A 23428-nucleotide genomic window follows, 5' to 3' on the forward strand; every position below is an offset into this window, starting at 1 on the left:
CGCCTGGAAGTATGTCATCCTTCATGACTTACCCATCTTCTGCCCCATGGATGGCCTGGACATATATAGCTCATTAGCTGACAAGGTCTATTCTGGTATTCAAGTTCCTGTGTACTTGGAGCAGTGCCCTTCAGCCCAGGTTGGGAGACCTCTGATAGTATAGTCAGAAAATGCATCCCAAGAGCAGCCATCAGAAGGCAGCCCAGACACAACCAGTCTGAGACACTGGGAGAAAACTTTTAATTTCTAATTAAATTGTGTTTGCTTTGTCAGCTGAACTAATTTACCTTTTTGTTCTCTTGCTTCAGAATTTTTGTTTATTAAACTCCAGCATCCAGTATTGGCCCTAAAGACTAATACTTGCTATAGCGGCAAATTTATTAGGACTCCCCTAGGTATTGAACAGGCTGAATTTTTTTATTATATGCACATAGCTTCTTTACACCTGCACTGTACATGAGCCGATGTGTTAAATAAGATCCAAAGCCCATTAAATGAAGAAGCCCATCTCTGAAAGAAGACTCCCCAGAAACCTGAACTCTGCCTGTTATATCACAGCTGGCTCACCCTTCCTCTGTCGTGCTGGCTGAAGCCGTCAGGTTTTGGCAGATGCTTGAGAACCAAGATGCTGATGTGATCACCAGTCCTTGGCACAGCAAGGTATAGGAGTGTCCCTGGGAGTTGTTCATTTTTATTAGAAATATTTCTGTAGCATTGCACAAGAAACCGGCTGCTGGCAGGGAAGGAAGATGTACAGTAGAAAAGAGCTAATCCTATTTCTCCTCTGAACCATTACTTGTGTTTAGAGCTAAACTTAACTGGGACTGAGCCAGAGGTTCTCCAGGAAGGATTTCACAATCACCATCTGACAGGGGTCAGAAAGGAAAGTTTCAAAATCCCACTTGGAAAACCAAATACCTGAATACTTCTGTGGGGCTGAACCTGGGAGTAATCCAGATCGATGTTGCAGCTTGTTGTTCAGACAGATAACACAGACAACAAGCAGTCAGGTTTGTGTGTGTGCATGTGCACATGTGCAAACCACAGCTCCATCTCTTTTTCTGTGGGGTTTTCCTCCACAGGGCTCAGCCCCTGTGGGTCAGCTTCATGCACCCCACAGAGCTGTTTCTCTGCCAGGGCTCACTGCACTATGTTTTGTCCCTACCTCCACTATGAGGCCGTGGGATGGAACTCACAACCTGGGTCCAAGCTGGAAGGAAAGGAAGGAGAAGGGTTTCTTACTCAGCGCTCTCTTACTAGTGATCACTTTGCACTTTGCCCAGCCATCCTGAGCCCTATGTAACTCTGGTTTTTTTCAGTGCAGACATACCAAAGGGAGGCATTTCTTGCTAAGTGGTCCCCTTTTTCGGTAATTGAATCAGCTTCCATAGCTTGGGAGGCTTCCTGTCCTCTCAGTGAGGGCTCATGAGCCATCTGGAACCCCTCAGTGCCTCAGTGTGTCACCCTGCTGCTCAATGCCACACTGCCTTGGCTGCATCACATTGTCACCAGAGATGAGGAGCAGTACAGCTGAAGGTACAAGTGATGCTCTTTGCTCCACACAAAGGAATCACTAGATCTGGTCTGAAATTTTCTTTTGAGGTAGTGATGGTTGGATTCAGTTTGTTTTGTTAAAATGCATAGGTCTGCTGCTCTGTGCAAATGTCAAATGTCTAGAGAGCTGCTGAGGCTAGGAAGCCTCTTGTTTATGGGAAACTCTGGAAATCTTCCAATTTCTACCCAGTTCAAATGAAATCAAACTTTAAAAACAATAATCCAGTGAGCTAAGAGCTATGCCTTTGCACCAGGTCAGTGAATGAGATACATATTAAAATTACTTTGGTGACACTGGCACTTTTCTGTTCTGCAATACATCATTTGCCAGACACTGTGAAAACAGGAAAGGAGTGAATAAACATTGAATAAATGAGTCATTGCTATTAATTAGATTTTAGAATTATGTTAATGAGCCAGGAAAGGAGGAGCCAAGGTACTGGAGACACCTTGTTCCTACTGCCACTGCACAGGCAGGTGATTTAGCCTTGGTTTCATAGTCTCTGCCTCTGTGACTTATATGTGCTCAACTGAAATAATTCCTGCATGTCATGGTGGATATATCTGGTCCACAATTTACCAAGGCTCATAGGAAAACAAACCTTAGCACCTGCCACAAAGGGCTCGTGTGTTGGCCAGATGCTACAAAGATGATGACACCTTTTAAGCACATTGCTCTTTCTTTACTCTCTCCCCCTGCCCTCTGCCTGGGACCTTCTCTCTTCCTGAGCTCAGCTCCTTACGCTTCTGTTAGTAGGAGGGAACGTTTTGTGCTTGCTGCAGGTGGACCGGGAAGCCCTTGTGAAATGCTTCTGCTGGCAGAGACAGCAATAAGCAGCAAGGGGCAGAAAAGTCTTCAAAGCGCCTAGCATGGTACGGAAGATGATGTCTGCTGTGTGCCGTGTTAGTTAACAACGTAGACACAGCAAGGTGGGCATTAATTTGGGGTAATGAACAAGGGTTTAGTTTTATTCAGGCTGGATTTGGGATTAGTGGGAATAAAAAGCATATGTTGGGATCTGTGTGGTTTTATCTATGGCCTCTGAACATCACAGGCTTTCTTCTGCTCAGCCTTATCAGGCATACATGACCTTGGCCGACAATGCTGTTCCAGCAAAAGCCTGTAGTACAGATGCAGTCAAGTGTATAAAACCTTTGTTTTACCACTTGAGTCAGATTTATTTACAGGTTGGTCTTACTGCCATGGTACTAAGACCAGTTTTACTGGCAAAGCTGTGCCCCCTGAAGGAGTGCTTCAAGTGCAGTATGGATATACAACTGCTCTTACATTAGCCCTACTCTCCCAGCATGAATGAGGCTAAGAAGCTTTTCAAGGACCAGGCTGTTGTTTAGGTTTTTCAGATGAGAAGTGTAAAAACTGACAAGTGTAAACCACGTGGTTAGTGTCCTACTGAGCACAATCAGATAACCCCTCTTAGTATACTCCAGGGATGCAGATATTTCACACCATTAAACATGTCTTGGATGCCCAGAAGGATATACAGCTATTGCCAGCTTCCTCTACCACTTGAAAACACACTTAGCAGCAGGAATAGCCCCCCTCAGCGTTAGTAACAAGACGGTCAGCATGCAGCTGATCGCATGGCAGCTGTATCCAGAGATATGGACAGTCCAGCAGGAGAGGGTGCTCCATAGTGGCTCACGGGTGGCAGCCAGCCCTAAGAGCACTTGTCTGTGACTGGATGAGAAACTGTTTTCCCCTCACATAGCCATTTTGGTGATGGTGACGTCTCTTCCTCATTCCAAATAGGACAAAAAACCCCCCTAACCCAACAGAAAATTGTGGAAAAATGACTAAAGTTATAACATTAAGGAAATTTTAGGGTAAACCTGCAGCCGCTACCTCCAGGGTGGAATGCAGTTGGTATGCACAGTATCTACTCCCCAGTAGTTCCCCAGGCAACACAGCCTGCAACCTTAGCACAGGCTAAGAGGGACTGGAATGGTCTTGGAGCTTGGAGCGGAGTGAGGGCACTGTGGGCAGGCCCTGTTGTGTCGCTGGGGGAACTTGGTGGTACCACATACTGATAAACCACATCATAGCTGTCCAGCCAGGAAGGTAAGGGAAGATGTCGGCTGTTGAGCCAGCAACTATGGTGAAATTGCTTCCCTCGGGTGGACTTTGCTTATTATAATTTCATTGTAACACCAAAGCACAGCTCTACCCCAAAGCTGCCTGCCCCCAAGGTACGATCCCCCCTTGCTGAGCATGTGCTTTGTATTTTTATTTGACTGTACCTTTAAAGGTAAAGCGAGAGAATTTTACACCTGTCAGTGTGTGTACACTAGGGTCACTCAAGCTCCACCTAGAAGCAAAGAAATAGCGTAAAAGTAAGCTTGGAAGGGGAGAAGTGAGGGAAGAGTCCACTGTAACTCTTGGGCCTAGCCAATGGGCCAGCCCTGTCTCCTCCGTGCCCCTTGGGACACCTGTTGGGTAAGAGCCACGCTGACTGCCACTGCCTTTTATCAGCCATTAGGTTTCGTGTCTGTACTGTTTCACACTCGTTCTTGCAGTCAGTGCACTACCAACAGCAACCTCAAACCTTCATCTGTCACAGCCCAGTACAATAAAAAATTCTCAGCCAAGACCTGTTCTGTGTGAGTTTGTGGACATTTGAATAGTTGCACTTGAGCAGTGACTGTCATCGTGAACCACCGACAGGCCGGGCAGGCCTGGCTGCAGCGTGCTGCCCAGCAGAGCCTCCGTGGGCCAGGCTGGCTGAGCGCAAGGGTCTCGTCTTGCCTGGGATGTTGACAGACCAGTTGAACATAAAGGGTAGGAGGGGAAAACCTCCTCCTTAACATGCCAAAAACCAAACACCGGAAAAAGAAAGCCAAAGCAATATTCAGCCCAACAAACTACAAAATACTAAACCAGCTTGGACTACTGGAAGATTTTGAGATATTTAAAATCTTTTGCTTTAGTTTCAACTTCTTAATACATATGTTTTAATGAATGATTTATTTAAAAAGTTGTTTCAGTCCAAAATAAAAGGGCTAGGACTACTTACTTATGTAAGCAAATGAGGACTTCTCAATAAATTTTCAGCAAATTTCCCAGCTCAAAAGATAGGGGTTGAAAAAAACCATGCCAAATGTGCCTTTTTTTTTCACCGGTGTTGTCAAAGCAGCCTTTAATTTTTCAGTGGAGAAGCTATTTGATTGGAAAATTCCTGCTAAGGTGCAGTCACATGATTTGGCTATGTTAGTAGGTTTTTGGGCCAGTACTCCAGCTGGTATTTGATCCTGCTTGGTTTATGTTCTCATCTGGTTGCTAAGGTAAGGAGTTTACTGTTAGTAGGATCAGTACTAGGGCCAGTTATGCTGCTGTGATGGACTGTTGGGACTGATCCTGTTGCCAGGACAAGTGTTTGTTGTCTCGGGTCAATAATGCAGTGGTTTCATGAAGGGAGAATATTAAGCAAAAGGGTCTCTCCATCTCCCTTTAAAGTCCCATCTGACCTAGCCTGGGGGACTGCTCAGGACTCACCAGCTGCACCACCTTTAGCAAGAGGAGTCTGTGTGAGGGTGACCATTCACTCCTCCAGCAGGAGAGATGGAGATATGGGGGTATCCCAGGTACACCCCCTGGTCCTGGTGAGAATATGGAAAGAGGCGAACATTTGTCTCCCTGGGGTAGTGGAAGATGGGAAGCCAGGGGGAAAATGGAGCTCCCCCGGGGCAGACCCTGCAAGTAACAGGACACAGGGACTGACAGGTGTGAGATGCAAAGGATAGCTCAAGGGCACTGTTTTGATCATGTCCAGACACTCCAGTAGAACATTAATGCTATATCTATAATTATACTTAAATATGTAGACATACCTAGATACGTCTCCATCTAGGCATACAAGTGTGTATGGATGTATTATCAACGCTAACATCGTCTTACATTATAATGCAGTATGACATCCTCCTTTCATTTCTTTCTGACTTTTCCATTTGCAAAGTTCATAAAGCCACAGCCAGTTTTGGCATGGAATAATGCTGAAACATTTTCATCCACATTCCTTGGGAAGGGACGCAGTCTCAGGAGACCTGATCCAGGCAGGCAGTGCTCGCCAGCAGAAACTGATTCTGCCAACAGACTTTCAGCAATCTCAGTGCAATCAAAGAAAGGGTGTCTCCTGGGCCAAATCCAGTTTGCATCCTCTGCAGCTTATCAGCACTGGGAATAGAAAGAAGGATCGCTGTTTATCTCAGAGTCTGTCTGCCATCTGTGGCCTGTCAATGTAAGGAAGATCCTGAAGAAGGCCACCTTGTCTTAGCTGGAATACTTCATGTTGTTGGTGACAACACTGGCATTCCTCACATAGCAATAAGCAGGGGGGGCATTTTTGTGTGCTCTTATTGCTGCTATTCCCTGTGCCAGTTTTAAGCAACTGGAGGGGCAGTTTTGAAGAAGATGAGGCTCTGACACTGAATGTCAGCAAGCTGGAGTATGGACCCACTGGGGAGCTCCAGGACAAGTTAGTCCAGCCCAGCATAGTGAACAGTTAGCTTGTCAGGCAGCTTGACTTTGACAAGCCCTGGCTTTTCAAAGCGTATCTGCAACTCCAAACATCTTTCACTTTTTGCTGGAGTTCAACTTCTTTCCATTGCTAGAAGGATTTCAAAGATTGTCCCTGATTCTCGCGAAGTCTTCCCCCCCTCCTTCTTTCAAAGTACCCCACTTCTCAATTTATTCAATATGGACTTTGACATAGGAAAGTGCTTGACTTTTAGCACTGCAAGCTGCTTCCCCAAAGGCTTGAGTTAAATCTGCTTTAATAAAAACACAGAGCTCTCGGCAATTGGGACATAAATGATTTCTCTCCTGCACTATTGAAATGCTGCTTTCAAACTATGTTCAATAGTATATTAGAAACAAATCTCTAATTGGCCATAGAGTACTGAAGACCTGACTATCTAATGTAAAAAATCAACATCATGAAAACTTTGAGAATATCAAAAAGAAGCAAGGGAAGACCACAGGTCATTTTCAGCTATTCCCTACCCATTTAAACCCCATAATTACAATATTATTTTTAATATCAGGGGACAGTAGTGAATGTAGGATCATCATAAGACCAGAATAATCATTCTAAAGACAAAATAAATTAATCATTGACCTCTGTTGCTATAATGAGCATTTAACAAAAAAAAACCCACAATGAAGTTCAATTTACTCAAGTGTTCCATGTTCTTTCTGTCTCCTGTAAGTCTCTGAAGCCGACTTTCTTTAATAAAAATGACTGATGTTCACCAGTTGCTCCAAATTACACATTTGTGTGCATTCACTAGAGCCCATGTAACCGATCATGTACAATATCACCAGCTTCTCATGCTTCTTTTCAGCGAGACAGAGGATCAAACTTAAAGAGTTGTTTCTTTACTCAGAAAGGAAACAGTATATCCCCCAGATACAGATATGCGAATCTGTCAGTGTATTTCTGGTAAAAACATAACTAGCTATCTTTTCTGTTTATGTGCTCTTATATCCAAACCACAGTAACACTTCCACTGTCAGTAAGAACTGCTTGGCTAGTCAGGGATCAAAGCAGAGCAGGTCTAAATAAAACAGCCGGTCTGGACAAGGACTGAACCAAGATCACTTTGAGAAGAGTCTCCACCGTGTTTCATAATGCAACAGACAATAAGAGAAACTGAGGAGAAATGTAAAACCATCTCTGACAAGACTTTAGAGACTACATACAGTCTGCAGGACTGGTTAGTAATGAAAAAGACAAGTTACACCAAATTACGTGCTTGATAACTTCCCCCAGGTGGATGGGGCACAGGGAATGCAAAATCCCTGATGTCCTCTGCAGGGTGGCGAGAAGGTGATGCCCTTCCAGTGCTGCTGGACTGGGTGCTGACAGCACATCCCCAGGTCCTCTGGCCAGACTGCTGGCCTCACACAGCAGGGAAGGGTGGGAATGATTGCAGGAGTCTTGGGCCACAGTGTTTCTGCCCAGCTTCCTGCTCTCTTTCTTTAGGAGGCGAAGGAAGAGGGATGAAGCCCACATCCAGTCATCGAGTAGATCTTTTAATTGTGTACCACACATGTGCACGCATGAACAGACAGTCCCATGTTGTCAACTTCTTCTGCTGGCATAACTTGAGATAAAATTACAATGAGACATAATTACAATGAAAAAGCTGGCTAGAAGTCATTCCAGTATTGTAAAACAAGTCCCATTTATTTTGTTTATGAACTAATAAATAATTACTTATTTGCAAATACAGTTGCATTGATGGAACGTGCCGATGACACATATTTTCTTGGACAGATGACTTAGGAAGGCACTTGAACACCCAAGGGGGACTTGATAAAAATCCATGCATGTAGGGCGTTTCAGTTAAACAGCACTCTCTGAAACAAATCCAGCATTTTGCACAAGGAAATTTGAGCTCTTGGGACAGCCATGGCTGTGGGATGGCAGTCCAAGTCTGCTGTGTGGCAACAGGACTGGAAGGCGTTGCAGTTGCCCCAGAAGGAGAAAGAGGTGATTCTGGCCCTAGAGCCAAAGCCTAGGTAAGTCAGGTTTGGCCTCAGTCACATCTGCCAAGGAAGAACCAGCACTGTAAATGAGCCTCAGAGCACCAAGAAATGCAACATGCAAAAAAGGCCACCTGCAGGAGAAGGGAGGTGTGAAAGCCCTCTCTTTCCTTCAGCCTGCTGTGCTTTTGTGTTTGCAAGGAACCTGCTGTGTTCTTTAGTTCTAATCACTGTCTGCTGGCAAGACAAAATTCAGCTTAATTTGCCCCAACACCTCTTTAACCTATGATTTAATGTCACTGTCATTTGCATCATGAAAGAGTGCTTTCCTACAACTGCTTTCATGACAATTGCACATTTCCCATAGCCTCCCCCCCCCCCCCCCAAGAAAGAGGTCAAGTCACAGCTGTCATTTTGCCTAGTAATGACCACTTCCATCCCAGTTTCCCACAGCAGCAATGGAAAAAAAGGACCAACAAACACAAACAGAAAAGGTCAAGGAAAGAAAAATATTTGTTATTTGAAAAGGTGTCATTTGCCTTCCTTTTAAAGCACAAACATTTTGTGTTCACCATCACAGGCATTACTGCTGTCTTATACTGATAGGCAAATGGCAGTTTTATAGGTATATTATATATCTATAATTTTTTTATATATATAGGGTGGTTTCTGTGTGTGCATGCGTTGGTTATACACACACGCACTCCTATGGCCTAGGAAGAAATTTGCCATAGGTTTGCTGGTGGGTTCATACTCAAATGAAGTCAATAGCAGGCTGGGACCTGGAGCAACACTTTTATAATACCATTCACTCATTCACTCCCTGTGGCAAAGCGCTGTAGGGAAAGCTCTGGGTACATGATGGGAGCCACTTCCTTTTTTGTTTTCAAAACTCCCCAGTTCTGTCTGTTTCATTTAGCTACAAGTTCTCTAGGTCAAAACTCTCTGGGGCATGTGCGTATTCAGAGACACAGTTCACTGTGGAGGCAGCTCCCTTAAGCTAGCAGAAAGGATTAGCCAAAATAAAGAAGTCCTACTTGAAATGTATTTGGTATCCAAGTTAGGACTGGCTCCTTTTCAGATACCCACATTTCAGTTTACCTTCACAGTAGAGTAAAAAAATACACTCTGCTTTCCTCACGTACCTAGAGGTAGTATATTGGAGGATCCCATTCTCTACAGCAAGAATTTAAGAAGCCCCTCAATAAAAGAGGTGCAGAAGGACAAGTGTGCACATCCACCAAATGACAGTTAACCAAGCAAAAGGGATTTTTTTAAATGCAGTTGTATATTTTGCTTATCAAATTACCATCTATTTTCTATCTGTGCACTTTGTATCCACAGTCTCCCCTTGGAAAGGAGCTTTTATCCTGTCCTCTGAGAGCCTGCCTACCTCTTAACTTGTGGCTCTTAAAGGCATTTAAATTTATAATATCAAACAAAAAAAAATGGCTTGTGCACTCTGCTAGGCTTTCAGATTACATAGGTTCTGTTTAAATGCACCATGGAAAACTTTAATAGATCTATTTATCTGTAATTTAACATGTAGATGACATTCTGCTTAATACTGGATAGACACTATGCTGTATACAGAGACAGCAACAGAGGAGTGCAACACGAATGGCACCGTGTCTGTTTAGCAAATTATTTGTAACTACAAATAGCAAAAATATTTATAATAGGAGTCATTTCCCTTAATCTAACAACTTGAAAATTGATCTTACAGAAACACTCTCAATTTTCAAGTTCTTTATTTCTTTCAAAATGAGACATTTCTCAAGGGAGACTGCATTTTCTGAGTTTGAAGTCAAAGTTGGTTTAAAAAATTTAATGTTTGCAGAATAGAATCATAGGATTATTCAGGCTGCAAGAGATCTCATGAGGTCTCTGGATGAACCTCCTGGTCAAGGAGGGTCGGCTCTGAGGCCAGCCCAGGTTGTTCAGGGCTTTAACTGGTCAGGTGTTGAAAATTTTCAAGGGTGGAAACTGAACAATAAATATTTATACAAATATGTATATTTGGTCGAATGTGCTCACAACCCGAACCAAACCAGTGAAAGCTTCTCCATTTCCACCCCACACCTCTGCTGCAACCAGCCCTGCCAAATCACAAAATGGCAAATCTGACACAAGTCTGTGTAACAGGTGAAATGAAACTTAGATCATTAAAGGGCAAATCCAAACCCCACTGAAATCAATGAAGACATACCCTTAGTGTTTGTCTAGCCCCTCTAAGGGAAACATTTTAGGAAATAGCACTGATGAGGGGAAGTGTCCAATGGGATCAGGACAGGTTCTGAACACATGGCTCTTGTTCAGGATGGAGGAAGGCTAGAAGCTGCGTTTAGGTTAGGGAATGAGTCAACCAACCAAGTGTTGTGTTCTGGGAGCAGCCTCGGTCCTGGGAAATTAAGAATTTACTGAAGAAAACCTCTATCATAGATATTCAAGCCGGGACAGTGGAGCAGTGCCAGTGTCACATCTCCACGTTATATTTATTAAATAAACAAAAGGTCTGATTCTTTCCTTTCTTTTCATGAAGTCAAGAGTCAGTCACTTCACCTAAAACAATCCCATAAAAAGAGCCTAAGATGTGAATCAGGCCGACAGTCACTGGTATAATTCTTCCTCAGAGCTCCTGCACTTCAGTTTTAATTGGGGAAAACAATATGAAAATGAGACAGAGAAAAAGTAAACCAGTACTCAAAATATAGATATTTATAACCAGGCACATTACATTCAATTTTTCCATCTTTTCACCAAGGTTCTGTCATTATTTATGATGATAGAAAAGAGCTTACACAAGGATGAGTGATATTTTGATTCAGAGCTGTCAAAGAAAAGTGATTATCCAAAGAAGCACTTTTCTAGAAATTAATACTTTGGATGTTTTGTATCTCCTTTTTTTGTTTGTTTGTTTGTTTTTAAACCACACAATTTATGAGACCAAAACTAGGTATGTGTTTCAGGTTTTAAAAGTTAGTGCTGTATTTCAGTGGGAGCCTCAAAACAAAACAAAACAAAACAAAACAAAACAAAACAAAAAGCATTTCAATTATAATAAGCAAAGATCTTCTCATCCTAATGAAAAATCAAATACTGTTATGGGATTTTGTTCAGCCTTGCTCCTTACCAAAATATTTCAGGTCAAGTATCAAGATAAGTTGAAGTTTTAAGTTGCATTATAAATAACCCCTGACTCTAGGGAATTTATTTGTAGATTATCAAGAAATATAAATAATTAAACAGCATATTAGTGGATACTGCAAAAGTATATGAGAAGTCTACAGCAGCTGCAACTTGTTTAAAGGTTTTTGACATGGCTGTTGTATGGTGCATCCAGTGTACAATCTTCTTGTCAATAACATCTGGACAATCAGTGTGTGCAAAAAATGAATCTTGGGTTTATGGCATATTTGTAGCCATGTGCTTTCTACTTGTCAATATAGTTCAAAGGCAGTGAGTGAGGAAAGTTCAGGAGATGCGACTTCTGTCCCAGGTCTTATAGGACGGACAGGAGGCTCTCATAGGTTTTACTTTGTGTCATATATCATGCAACGCATCTGGGCAAAAGGACACTTGCTTTGGCAATCCCAGCCACCATAATGGCAAAGCAGCAGCAGCAGCAAGCAGTGGCTTCATACTGTCATATTTATTTGTTTAGCTGGCATTGCCCCTTCATCTCACTGATAATTTGGTGCTTACTTTATTTCACTCTTTTTCAGAGTGATCACCTCACATCTTCCAATGTGATCAGCTTTCATTTACCTTCCCACACAAACCACAATGAGATTCAGACATAAAGTGTTGTACAAACATCAAATCTGCATGTGCTTTTGTGTGCATGTGTCTGTTCAAACAGTTCTTAAAAACACTAGCTGGCATATTTTGTTACTTCAGTTTTCAAGACACTCCTTCAGCAGCGAAATCATCTAAATCGGTGAGGGACACTATGTCAGTATCTGGGGTTGGGCTCATGCCCTTTTCTAAGCAAACTTGAGTTTCTTCAGCATCTTGACTGTAGGAGTAAGAGGCTGGTTCAATACAGGGCTGAGTATCCACAGCTTCAGTGTATCTGTAGTCCTGCTGGCCATCTTCAGGTAGTTCAGCTTGTTCTCCTGGCACAGCCGGCATTGACCAGGTAGGTTCAGAGAGCTGAGAAGGTGACTTCAGCACTGCTACAGATGCAGCTGGTAAAGGCAGCACTCTAGGGTAGGAGGAACAGGAAGAATTCATAATTTCTGAAGAGGGAGGCTGGTGTAAGTTCCCTTCTGAAGAAGGGACTGAGACTTGAACGTATTTGCCAGTTTCTGGGTCATAAAATGTCTTTAAATTAACTTCAGCTGGTAAATCAACTACATAGTATTGACCAGAGTCAGGGTCTTGGAGGAGTTTGCGCTGGGTTGAAGAGAGTGAGGGGCTCACTGCTGATGCACCACTGGGTCTTCCTGTACTGGTTTCTGTGGGAGTAATAGTGGAGTGAGGGGCAGGATGGGGAGGAGAATAACCCAAGGATGAAGGAAATGCTAGTGTCTGTCCAGAATGAGAAGGCTTTCTCCCTACAGCATCTATATACTCAGTCTGATGTTTTTTCTCCTGTTCTTGTATTTTCTTTCTCCTGCTTGCCAGCTTTTTGGCTCTCCGCAGAGCCTTTTCTGTTTTTGGTGGCACAGCAGGAGGCTTGCCTGCTGTTCTCTCCCCAGGTCCCCTGAGCTCCAGTCTCTCAGCTTCCCCCGCAGAATCAGAAAGAAAATTTCTCTGTGCTGAATCAAGTATCTTTTCTGCAGGCATATCAGCTTGGCTTTTCACTGCCATGTTCAGCAAAGCAGGGTTTATAACATCTTCGGTCTCTCTAAGGACAGAAATTGTTGGTTTGTCTGATGATGAGCTGGCAGCAAGAGAGTGCATCGTGCTGCCTGACCAGGTGCTTGTAAAAGCAGGGCATGCAAGACTGTCTAACAAAACCGGTGCACCTTCTGTATGTAGAATGTCCTCTGAAGCTTCATGGGGTACAGGAGAATACATGTGGTCCTCTGATACGAAGCCAGTCCCAGGGGAAATTGGCTCTCTAGTGATTATTTTTTTCACACAAGAGCCACCTCTGCGATTAGACAAATGATGATTCTTGAAGTAATTTGTCTTTCTTTCTGTGGGATAGATGGGGTTGTTTCGCACCTGGTCATTTTCGAGACCTAAATTTGGCTGTGTTAAGCTGTGTCGTGCCTTCCTAGTCTGGGGCTTCTCTTTCCTTCTGCAGACAGTCTTTTCATTCATTTTCCCAACTTTATTTAACAAAGCACAAGTCTCTTCATCTTCTTCTGTCAGCTTCCCTAATGAAAAGCTCTCTGTATCTTCCAGAAGACTGGGATCCAGTGTTGCTGAAGTAGATCCAGCCTCACTGGCCTCTTTCCCTCTGTCAGTTGCTCCATCCCTCACATTCTGCTGCCCTCTGCGCCTTGATGCCAACGAGCCCACCTCCTGGGCATGCAACGTGTTTCGGTGCTGCTTGTTGTGCTCTGCTGGGGGCATAAACCTACCTTCCATTTCCTTGTAACTGCTGCTTACTGTATCATCCAGGGAAAAGGACCTGAACAGGGGCAGCTTAACAGCCCTTATTACCTGAGGTGACCTGAATGTGTTGTCTTTAATCATAAACAGACTGGGTTTCGTTGAGCTTGAAGATGGTGGTGTTTGTGGTTCCTCAGACATGGGGATGGACAAGTCCTTTATGCTGTCAGGAGCTGTATCCATGCTGTTGGCCTCTTCCCTTTTTTCTCTCTTTAGTTTCTCTTTCATCGAGCTCTTCTGTTCATTCTCAGTAACCTTCCCCTCCTGCTTCTCTGCTGTACCAGTACCAGAGCTGATACAAGCATAACATTGCAGTTCATCTTCCCCAACTGCTTTCCCTCTCTCCTTGTGGCTTTTCTTACTGTCTGCACCCATTTCACTCTTACTCCTCTGGCTTTCTTGCAGACATGCCTTCTGCATCAGGGGCACTGGTGGAAACTGTTCCTCCTGAAGTGGCTGCTCTACTGTGGAGACAAAAGATTGCTCTGAAGAACTAGTGCTTCTTTTGCCTTGTGCTTCATGGCCAGGTACCACCATATTGGTTTGGGTGTCACTGTAAGGCACATCCTCTGCTGGTGAGAGTTGGTTTGGGACTGTTTTGAAGGAAAAGTTTTCATTCTGAATAGCAGGCTGTCTCTTATTTTCCTCATCCTGGACACTGGGATTTTGCATGGGCTGCCCAGCTGTTGTATCTGCATTGTCTTTACTGAATGGTTTCAGTGCTGGATACTGCAGACATTTTCTTAAATCAAGTTTATTTGATTCATGTCTGAACAAGGAGAAGTTTTCACTATCTCTTGTGTTTTTAACCAGATCTTCATGTTTTGAATTGTCTTGTTGCAAGTTGTCTCCGATCTGGTAAAATGTAAGGTCTGCTGTTGTCTGGGGTGAGCTCAAAGTCAGGTAATTGTCTGTAAAGTGTCCGGTTAAATCAGTTTTATTGTCCTTTTCATGAACACTGCCAGACAATACGGAGGTTATATCACTTGATTCATCTTTCTCTGCAATATTTTTGCTATCTTTTTCTTGGAAAGTCAAGAGAGAGGCATTAATTTTTGTACCTTCCTGTATATTTTCCCTAGTTCTATTTTTCTCCTCTAAGGCCCTTAACAGGGGAGAAGGGGTATAAATGCTTTTAACACGTTTACGCACATCCTTCAAGTTGAATAACAGACTTGATGCTTTCGATTTGTAACTATCCCGAGACCTGTAATCGCCAAACGTGCTCCCGTCATGGTCTCTCTGTGTCATGCCTTTGGTGGGAGGAAGTGTCAGCAGGATCAGCTCACTTTCAACAGCATCCACCTCTTGTTTTGGTGGTATGATGGGTGTTAAAAGTTCAGTGATGTTGAAAGAGGGACTGATTGATCCAGGGGAGTTTACCTGTTTAGCCAAAGGAGTCACATCCAGACCAGGCTCCGCACCGGTCACCTTTTCAGACAATGGGCCCGTCTCACTGGCTGTGAACTTCTCCTTTGAAGTCTGTCTCCTCTCTGCTGCCCCTTTTGTAACCCTCTGTCTCCTCCAGGGTGGACAGGTAATGCTCAGTTGGGGACTGAGGGTCTCCTCTTCAGCTAAGGTGGCCAGGGGTCTTGGTGAAGGAGGGCTGTCTGCCTGGGACATGGGTAAGGGTGAAACCATCCTGTAGGACACAGACTGGGGTGAGATGGAGGCTTGGGACATGGAAAGAGGGGAAAGTTGAGCTGGCACTGGGAGTGGGGGCACAGGAGGGGCTTCAGGGGTAGGGGGTGTTGGGGGATGGCCCTGCTGTGTGGGGGCTGGAAGAGCAAGTGCTTGCAGGACAGGAGGTTGCTGAGGGGGACCCTGGTGTGCATGGCTCCTAGGCGGGGGTGTGGGAGGAAGAGCAGCAGGAAATTCAGCTTCTGAAGGGAGGGGGCCCTGAGGTACACATGCAGCTGGGAGAGGGGTGCTGAAAGCAGCTTCTGGTGGAGTTGGTTTCATCTGAAAATCTTTCTCCTGCTTCTTAGTAACAGTGGTTTTGACTGGTGGCAATTTATGTTCATGTGTGTGGGATCCTTTGAAAAATGGTGCTTCTTCCAGGTATGTAAGACCTTCCTTTTTCATTTTTATATCAACAAATTCCTCCTTTTCAGTCAGTTTCTTATGATGAACATTCCATGATTCAAAAGCACTATTCTCACTGTGAAGAAAATTACCTTTTTTTGCTGGCTCATTAACTTTCACACTTCTGCTTTTTAAAGCCTTTTTAGAAGAACGGGAAAAATTTGACTTGGCTACTTTTGACATCTCAATCAGCACAGGATAACAACCATCAGAACCACAATAACTCATGTCTATTTTATTAGGCCTTTTCTGTGGCTCATGTTTGCTGCTGAGACAGTGGCTACCTTGACTAGCCTCAGAAAAATCAGGAAGTTCCTTGTGGATGCTTAAAATGTCTGTGTCATCCCAACAAGCCATATCATTTCCATGATTTAATTTACATTTCTGAAAGCTATTCTTAATGGGCTGCTTAATGGCTATCAGGGAACCTCCTGACCCTTGGTCTGCAGTCTTATCAAATGTCTTAATCAATGAAGACACTTTTGAAATGTGTTTATTGTTCCTTGGACCAGGGACTGGCAAATTCAGTTTTTTCCCTTCTGTGGCAAAGGTGTTATTTTTAGCAATCCTTTTCTCCTCCGGAGCACATTTTGGTAGCTGCTGGAATGTGGAAGCCCATATTGTATGTTCATTGTTTCTTGCTGTTAGCTTGTTACAGATATTGCTTTTCTTGATGGCATGGTTTAATGTCCCTGGGTGAAATTTACTGGAGAACTGGAGAGCGAAGTCAGGTGAAATGGTGAGATCTGGTTCATTGTAAGAGTCTTCAAGCTCTGCCACACACAAACTTTTGAAAGCCCGGTCTGTGAGGCTGCTTACCTCTCTGTCTGTATCATCCAGGAGACTCCCAATACTTGAGGAGTCACTATGTCCTTCCGTATGTTTCTTATTTCCCTGCATTGTTCATGGGAGTCATGAATGAATTAGTCAAAGGATTAATTTCAGGTGTCAAATGGGCAGATGACTCTGTGGGGTGGTTCCAGCTGTTTGCAATTCACAAGCACAAAGCTATTCTTCCAGACGGTGCTGCTGCACATCGATTCATCTTACAGAAGAGCTGAAGGAAACTTTCTTCTCTGCAAAGCCAAAAATTGTAAATTACCATTTTTCTGTATGAACACTCTCAGACAGAGCGTGTTTCCCAGATATATCAGTCACTGATTAACTTGCTCCTACCTGTATTTTAAACAAGATGCTACCAACACACATGAAAAATAATTGTTATTTTGGTCCATTCATGTAGCTCATGGTAGATAGTTTAATTACTGGAAAGTGCCATTTAAAAAAAGTGGTCTTACCTCAGATTCTTTACTTGGGCTCTTAAACAAGGATATGAGAGCCAAATTTTAAGCACTTCCCTTTCCGTACCTCTAACCATAAACAATTCCAAGTTCTGTGCATGTATTTAGCTAAGAAGGTTTGCCATTTTTTGACCAGGAAGAATTAGTAATAAAAAAGGAGAAAACTTACTTAAAAAAAGAATGTCACTGGGTATAACATTGCACACAATGTCCAAAATGAAAGAAAAGTTGGTAAAACTTACTTGGCAAGACATCATAATTATAATTTAAAATATTTTATGAAAAATAAAACTATTATAGAAGATTCAATTCTCACTCATCTGTTAGCTCATGGCTGCAGAAAATTGAATCTATAGAGATGAACCTGCTTGTATGAGGCTGGAGTTTTGCTGTGACAACTACCCTGAACAGAACCCTTGTTTGAGAAAGCAGGATGGCACCACAGGTAAAGAGGATTTACTGTGCATTAGAATGTTCCAAGCAAATATTGCTGAGGTAAAATCCTTTAGCCACCCATATCCAGATATGGTTGGGTTAGTATATTGAAACCGAAGAGCTGCTAATATCAGCTTAGCCAGCAGAAGGCAGGAGTGCCTAGGGGACTCTAGCAGACCCACTAAAGGAGCACAGGGAACATTTGGTTTCAGTTCCAGAACTACTGAGAGCAAAAGGTAACCCATTCAACACAATTATAAAATATCACAGCCTTCCATTAATCTCTGGTTACAATGCACAGTCAGGGACCACAGCACTGTGGTTTCTGTCTGTCTCCACATCAATCTGAAGACAGGATGGGGGAATCTTTGGATGGAACAAGTAAAAGCAAAATAGACCCTTCAGCTATACTTGAAATCTATATGCTAAAACTCTTTAAAGTTTACTCTGTAAACTCTACAGATACTTATTCTTACTTTCAATGGTTTGAGCGGGGTATTGACTAAACTACATCAAGACTCAGTTTAAAAGCGTGTTCAAGAGCTAGCTAAAACCACCTTCTTAAGGAAAGTCTGATCTGTATCTCCATTTCCTAGTACAATTGCATCACGAACTTGTACCGAGCTGAGACATCACAGTTCACATCTACAGCAGCTTCTAGCTTCCATGCAAGTGGAAGCTGTCTCCATTTCAAGGTTGGATCCATCATAGAACTGAGCAATGAAATCCAGATCCAGACTTCAGCCGCTCCAGCTGTCCAAAGCCATGATTCTACTTTGGCTCATCTCAGCGAGACTCTTGGAAAGGGCACATTTTTCCCTATGGTGACTCAGTGCTGGTCACAGTATGAAGAGTCAGAGAAACTGGGCTTAATCAGCTGAATTACTCAGACTCGATTGTTTCTTCAAATGGAAACACTCCTCACCTTCCTTTTCTATTTGAAAAACTTCAGCCCACCTATTTTTAGACTCAAAGTATCATTGTGAATCTTGATTCTGTCCTTCCAGCAATACAATTCCAATGACTTATGCAGAACTACAATAGATTTATACCAGTTATAAAATGAGCTTAACAGAGCTTCTCCATTTTACTTTGTAAAAAGATTTTTTAAAAGTGAGTTTCACTACCCCCACTGCACATATATTTTTGTGTATAATGCAACAAGAAAAGACAAATGAAAGGCCATCTTGCTCTTGGTTTTGATTCTTAACTGTTATATGAGTGGGAAGTACAGGTACATACCTGCCATGTAATTTTGTTTCACATCGTTAGAACTCCCTCTCATGCTTGTGTTTGGCTTAATTTCTGACCATCTTTAGTGAGGAGGGAGAAATAGTCCATGTAGATTCGACAGAAGTAGTGTCCTGAGATGTTCCCGACCTTCAGCATTTTTTGATCTTAAATTAACTCTGCAATTTGAAAACAAAGACATTTGTTTGCATGATCTGAAGATTGGTGCTCATTCATTCATTCATTCATTTATTCATTCACATTTTACAACCTTTTTAGGAGTGATTTACAGGATTTTTTAATCAAAAGAGACAGATATATATTCCAGAGTGATAACCAGATACCTTGAAGATTCAATAGCTTGCAGAGTGCAGTCAGGTTCCTAGCAAACAGCTACCACAATCTCCAGCACTTTCTAGTAGCCCCAGCAGAGATTAACAGCTGAGGGAGCAATAGTTTCCTTGCAGTCTGCCCATTGCAAAGCCTGGGTGATGTCTCCAGGCTAAAAAGAGGGGGCAGATGTCTTGTCCCCTGCTGCTGTCTATGTCCCTGCTGTGCCAGTTGTTCAGAGGGACTGCAGAAGAAAACGTGTGTCTCCACACATACATGATTTCCTGCTGCCAACAAGTACAGACAGGTGTCAATCTGGTGGACTGGGAACTAATGCAGCTGAGGTTTGAAAGTCCATCCTTTTTGTTGTCCCTGTTGTAAAGGAGAGGAAAGGTGGACAGCTGGGATGGTGAGAGGCAGTAAATAAAACATCTTCTAGCTTCCATGCCTGAATCAGAGTCAGGAGATGCTAAAGGAAAGCTCAGCTATGGTGAACATGCCTTGCTGCTGTCCTTTTGCTGTGGAGACACCCACAGGTTCAGGCTAGTTTGCTTCATTGTTTCAAGAATATATTCATTTCCTACAAGGAGAATTGCCTGGCCCTGAGGAAATGCAGATAATCATATAGGTGTAGATAGGTGTAGACACAGTAGACTTTCCTGAAGCAAGGGTCTTCTTGAAGGAAAGTTTTGTGTCAGCCTATGGTATTCAAAACACACTTGGAAAAGTGGCAACAAGGGCTCACCCACTGGGATGGTCTCCTGCACTTTACCTGGGGAAGGACTGTTGTTAGTGTTAGTTTAGGGACAAGCCTGTACCAGTCAGAGCTTTTTGTGGAACACTTAATATGTCTATGAAAAAAAAAAAAGTAAAAGCAAAGAAAAAAATCCTGTGCTGTGTCTGGTTGCAGCCAGATGCAAAAGGGCATCCTCTTTGCAGAGATGTGTACTCAGTTATCTTCACTCAGAGGTTAAATTACAATTTTACTGCTTCTGTGGTACTCTTAAATGTGCAAAGCCAACACAGCCATGGAAGATTGTGATTATGTTCTGGCTCACTCATCAGCGGGGCTTTTGCCTAAATTCCAGTGGCACAGTGTTTATCGCTATTTAGTGGTGGTGGTGCCTGAGCTAGGAGGAAGCTTGGCTTTCAGATCCCGTGGACGGAGGTCTGAAGAAACATCTCGTCCCTTGTAAACTGAGAACATTTGCTGAAAAGTGAGTAGAGTAACAATAAACATGGAGATCATGATGTAATCTCAGCAATCATTTTCCTAGATGGGGTCACTGTTGCAAAAACAACTCAGTGCCACTGATGAAAAGAAGAATAGTGACTGCCACTGTCTCTGGAATCCTTGTGAAGATCCTTATCTAGCCTGGCCATAATACTAGTATTTGGGTAGTGTAATGTTTCAAGCTGGAAAAGTTGTATATGCACCAGGTGTTCAGGGTGCAGATCACCACTGGGACTGGATGGAAACAGCAGCACTGTACTGGTCTAGCTATCCCTTGTATAGGTATGATGGCAGCTTCTGAACTTTGGGCAAAGAAGCTGGTCATGGCTGGTTTAATAACCTGGTGAAGTCCCAATTTTTTTAACTTTTTGAACAAACATGGCAGCCAGCAAGCAATGTGCAGAGTTTGAGCTTAGGTCAGGATTCAGCTAGATCAAACATTTAAGAATGTCTGAATTTAGTCTATTTTCAAGACAGAGGAAAGCAACACTGGTCATCTGGAACTTCTTGGGAGACGCTGAGAAACACGTGAGGTGTTTGCAGCAGGCATCACCTGATAAGAGCTACTAAAAAAACTTGCATAAATGTACAGATTTCAAGGAGCTTAATCAGAAATCAGCTTCCACTCTCTTTCAAATAGGAGGCTTTTTTCAGTGGTCCTCTTAAGTGCCTAGCAAGTTGTGATGAGGAGGTTAAATTACAGAGACTATTCCTGGCCTGGCACAGACTGAATGTCAACTTCTTTCACTAGACAGGAGCTGGGCAAACCAGCAAACTTGGCTGGAGCGTGTGACATCACTGCTGCTGCAATACAGAAAGGACCAGTTGGTTCCCCCGACCCTTGGGCTGGTATTTGGCTGAAATATTGTGCCATGAGACATCATGGTGGTATTTTGGCAGTGACCTTAGGAGCTGCATAGCAGTATGAAGTCAACAGCACTGCATTCCCTTGAGGATGGGAAGAGAAGAGAGAGGGAGGGAAGGTCTGAGATGTTTTAATCTTTGTGATCTGGTTTCTTTATGTGGTGCTCTCTGTATGGCATCCATCCACAGCTCCAGCCCAAAACTCAGAGCCCTGTGGTGACTGCTGGCTGAGGTTTATTCAGTGGCGTGCTCTACTTGCATACACACTGCTGCTTTGGGCTTCCAGGGGCTCATCATGGCAATGTATAGTTAGTACTTCGGAGACTCTCTAATGAATTGATGGCTTTTTTGCATAGGTGTATTTTGTTCATGGCACACATGGGAGCTCATAATCTGGTGAGAGAGCTGGATAGATACAGGCCTGTTCAGCTATGTGTCATCAGGCTGAGACGGTACTCCCAGCTGATGGCACCTCCTCGCTAGCCTGAGCAGCACTGACTCAGTGAGCTCTCCTGGATACTGCCAGAAAAGCCTGCATGGCGGCAGTGATCAGTACATGGACGGCTATTAAGTGTGCTGTTGTTGGTCAATGATCCCAGTACTGCTGTCTTCATTGCGCATTTAGGAAAACAGACAAAAGGGTGTCAGAGAGTTAAGGGTCACCCTGTGAGTCCCTGTCAGAGACAAGGACCCAGAAGGATGTCAAGGAGAATTTTAAACCCCTGTAGTCTGGTGCAGAATACCTGAATATCCTCTGTGCTGGGCTGCTTGGACTGCCAAAGGTGTGTGGGCTGGTCATATTGGGCTGCATCTGAGCCAGACACTCTCTGATCTGCCCTGATGCCTGGCTGCTCCAGGCACACTGCCTCTTTGAGTAGCCCTCAGGGCACATGGACCAGCGGGAGGATCACAACACCCTCATCAAGGAGGGGAGCTCCCTGGCAAGAGACAGTGGCGCTCCAGCTACGTTTCCCTGAACTGTCAAGAAAGGCAACTTCTGGATTAAGGTGGTCATAAGATGAAAGCTATTAGCATGAACCTCCATTTCCCTCATCCAACAAGATCACTTTCATTGTACTTTGTGGTCATAAGGGACAGCCAAAGAAAATTCTTCTGCTTTGGGAAAGAGGAACCGGTTTGCTCAAATACAAATACCTGCTCCAGCTATGGAGGGCGGAGAACTGGACAGGCTCGGCTTAGGGTTAAAATCCCAAACACTGACAGAAATGACTACTATTGAGAACAAGGTGACCTCAGCTATTCCAGATTCAGATCTTTAACCATTGCACTGGAAAGCAAGGTGAAGGAACCATGTATCTGAACCAAACCAGTGTAGACTGGGTCCATTCCCCTTCAGGATTTGGCCCAGCAATTGTGTCTCGAACAGCTTGTCCAGGGCCAGAGAAGAGGAGAGACTGTTCTTGAGTTTGGGCCAACTTCTGTTCTCAGTTACACTGGTATAAATCTAGAGTCATTTTACTGACGTCAGTAGAATAACTGAGAACAGAATTGGTGACTCTAAATACATCTACTTCCTAAGCTGACACTGGTGCACTATCCAGAAGGCTACATAAGCAACTGTAACCACAGTAAAGTGAAATCCAACATCTCTGATGAGCCAAACCTCACCCCCATGTGGCATTCAGACCAACATGTGAAGGAAAGGGATTTGGAACTGATACCACACTGCTATGTCACCAAATCATGTCCTCTGGATAATTCCGATTTTCTAACCTGTATCACCCATCACTGACAATAGCAGTGCATTTTTGCTCTTTTCTGCAATATTCACTAGAATACCTAGACCTAAGAGTTGTGTGGTAGATGTTGTGCAGTCCCAGGCCCGACCAGCAGAATTTCCATCCTGTGGACAATATCACCTTTTGGAAATATGTTTGTGCGTGATGGATGGGAAGATGTTCTCATTTAGATTGATCTGGAAATTTCTCATGGAATAAAGATTCTGAAGAGAAATTAAGTTATAAATTTCAACATTTCATTCAGAACTAAAAAAAAATCATTTTGTTTCAGAGTATTTTACTATTTTTACACTATAGGCCATGAGAAGTAGCATGTAATATATACTATAATAGTTAAAATACCATATTATTACTGTCCTTAAGTCAGAGAGGGTGTATGCTATTTAACATTAACTGAAACTTTTAATTTTATTTTCTGTGTCAAACAATACTCTGGCAGTATTGCAACAGTGTGATCTTGTGTTGAAATTTCCCTAAGTAAATATCCTAAATGATAAAAGAAAATATTTCCAACCATCTTTTAGGGGAAATGCCATTAAAATGAATATGATAGTGATTTTATTTG

The 23428-nt window shown here is 43.2% G+C and overlaps 1 protein-coding gene across 3 annotated transcripts in view; it reads right to left on the reverse strand.

Annotated features, from left to right (window-relative positions):
- Positions 1-7582: 7582 nt before the first annotated feature.
- Positions 7583-23428, reverse strand: part of C9H10orf71 (chromosome 9 C10orf71 homolog) — a 32892-nt gene continuing 17046 nt past the window's right edge. For all 3 annotated transcript variants that reach the window (XM_056352750.1, XM_056352752.1, XM_056352751.1), the window contains exons 2-3: positions 18688-18854; positions 7583-16785 (exon numbers count right to left, since the gene is read on the reverse strand). In XM_056352750.1, the coding sequence (XP_056208725.1) occupies positions 11960-16609 (4650 nt within the window). In that variant the 5' untranslated portion in view covers positions 16610-16785; positions 18688-18854 and the 3' untranslated portion in view covers positions 7583-11959. The remainder of the gene's footprint in view (positions 16786-18687; positions 18855-23428) is intronic.

The sequence above is a fragment of the Falco biarmicus genome, chromosome 9, assembly GCF_023638135.1.
Source record: "Falco biarmicus isolate bFalBia1 chromosome 9, bFalBia1.pri, whole genome shotgun sequence".
In the NCBI taxonomy this organism is placed as follows: Eukaryota; Metazoa; Chordata; class Aves; order Falconiformes; family Falconidae; genus Falco; species Falco biarmicus.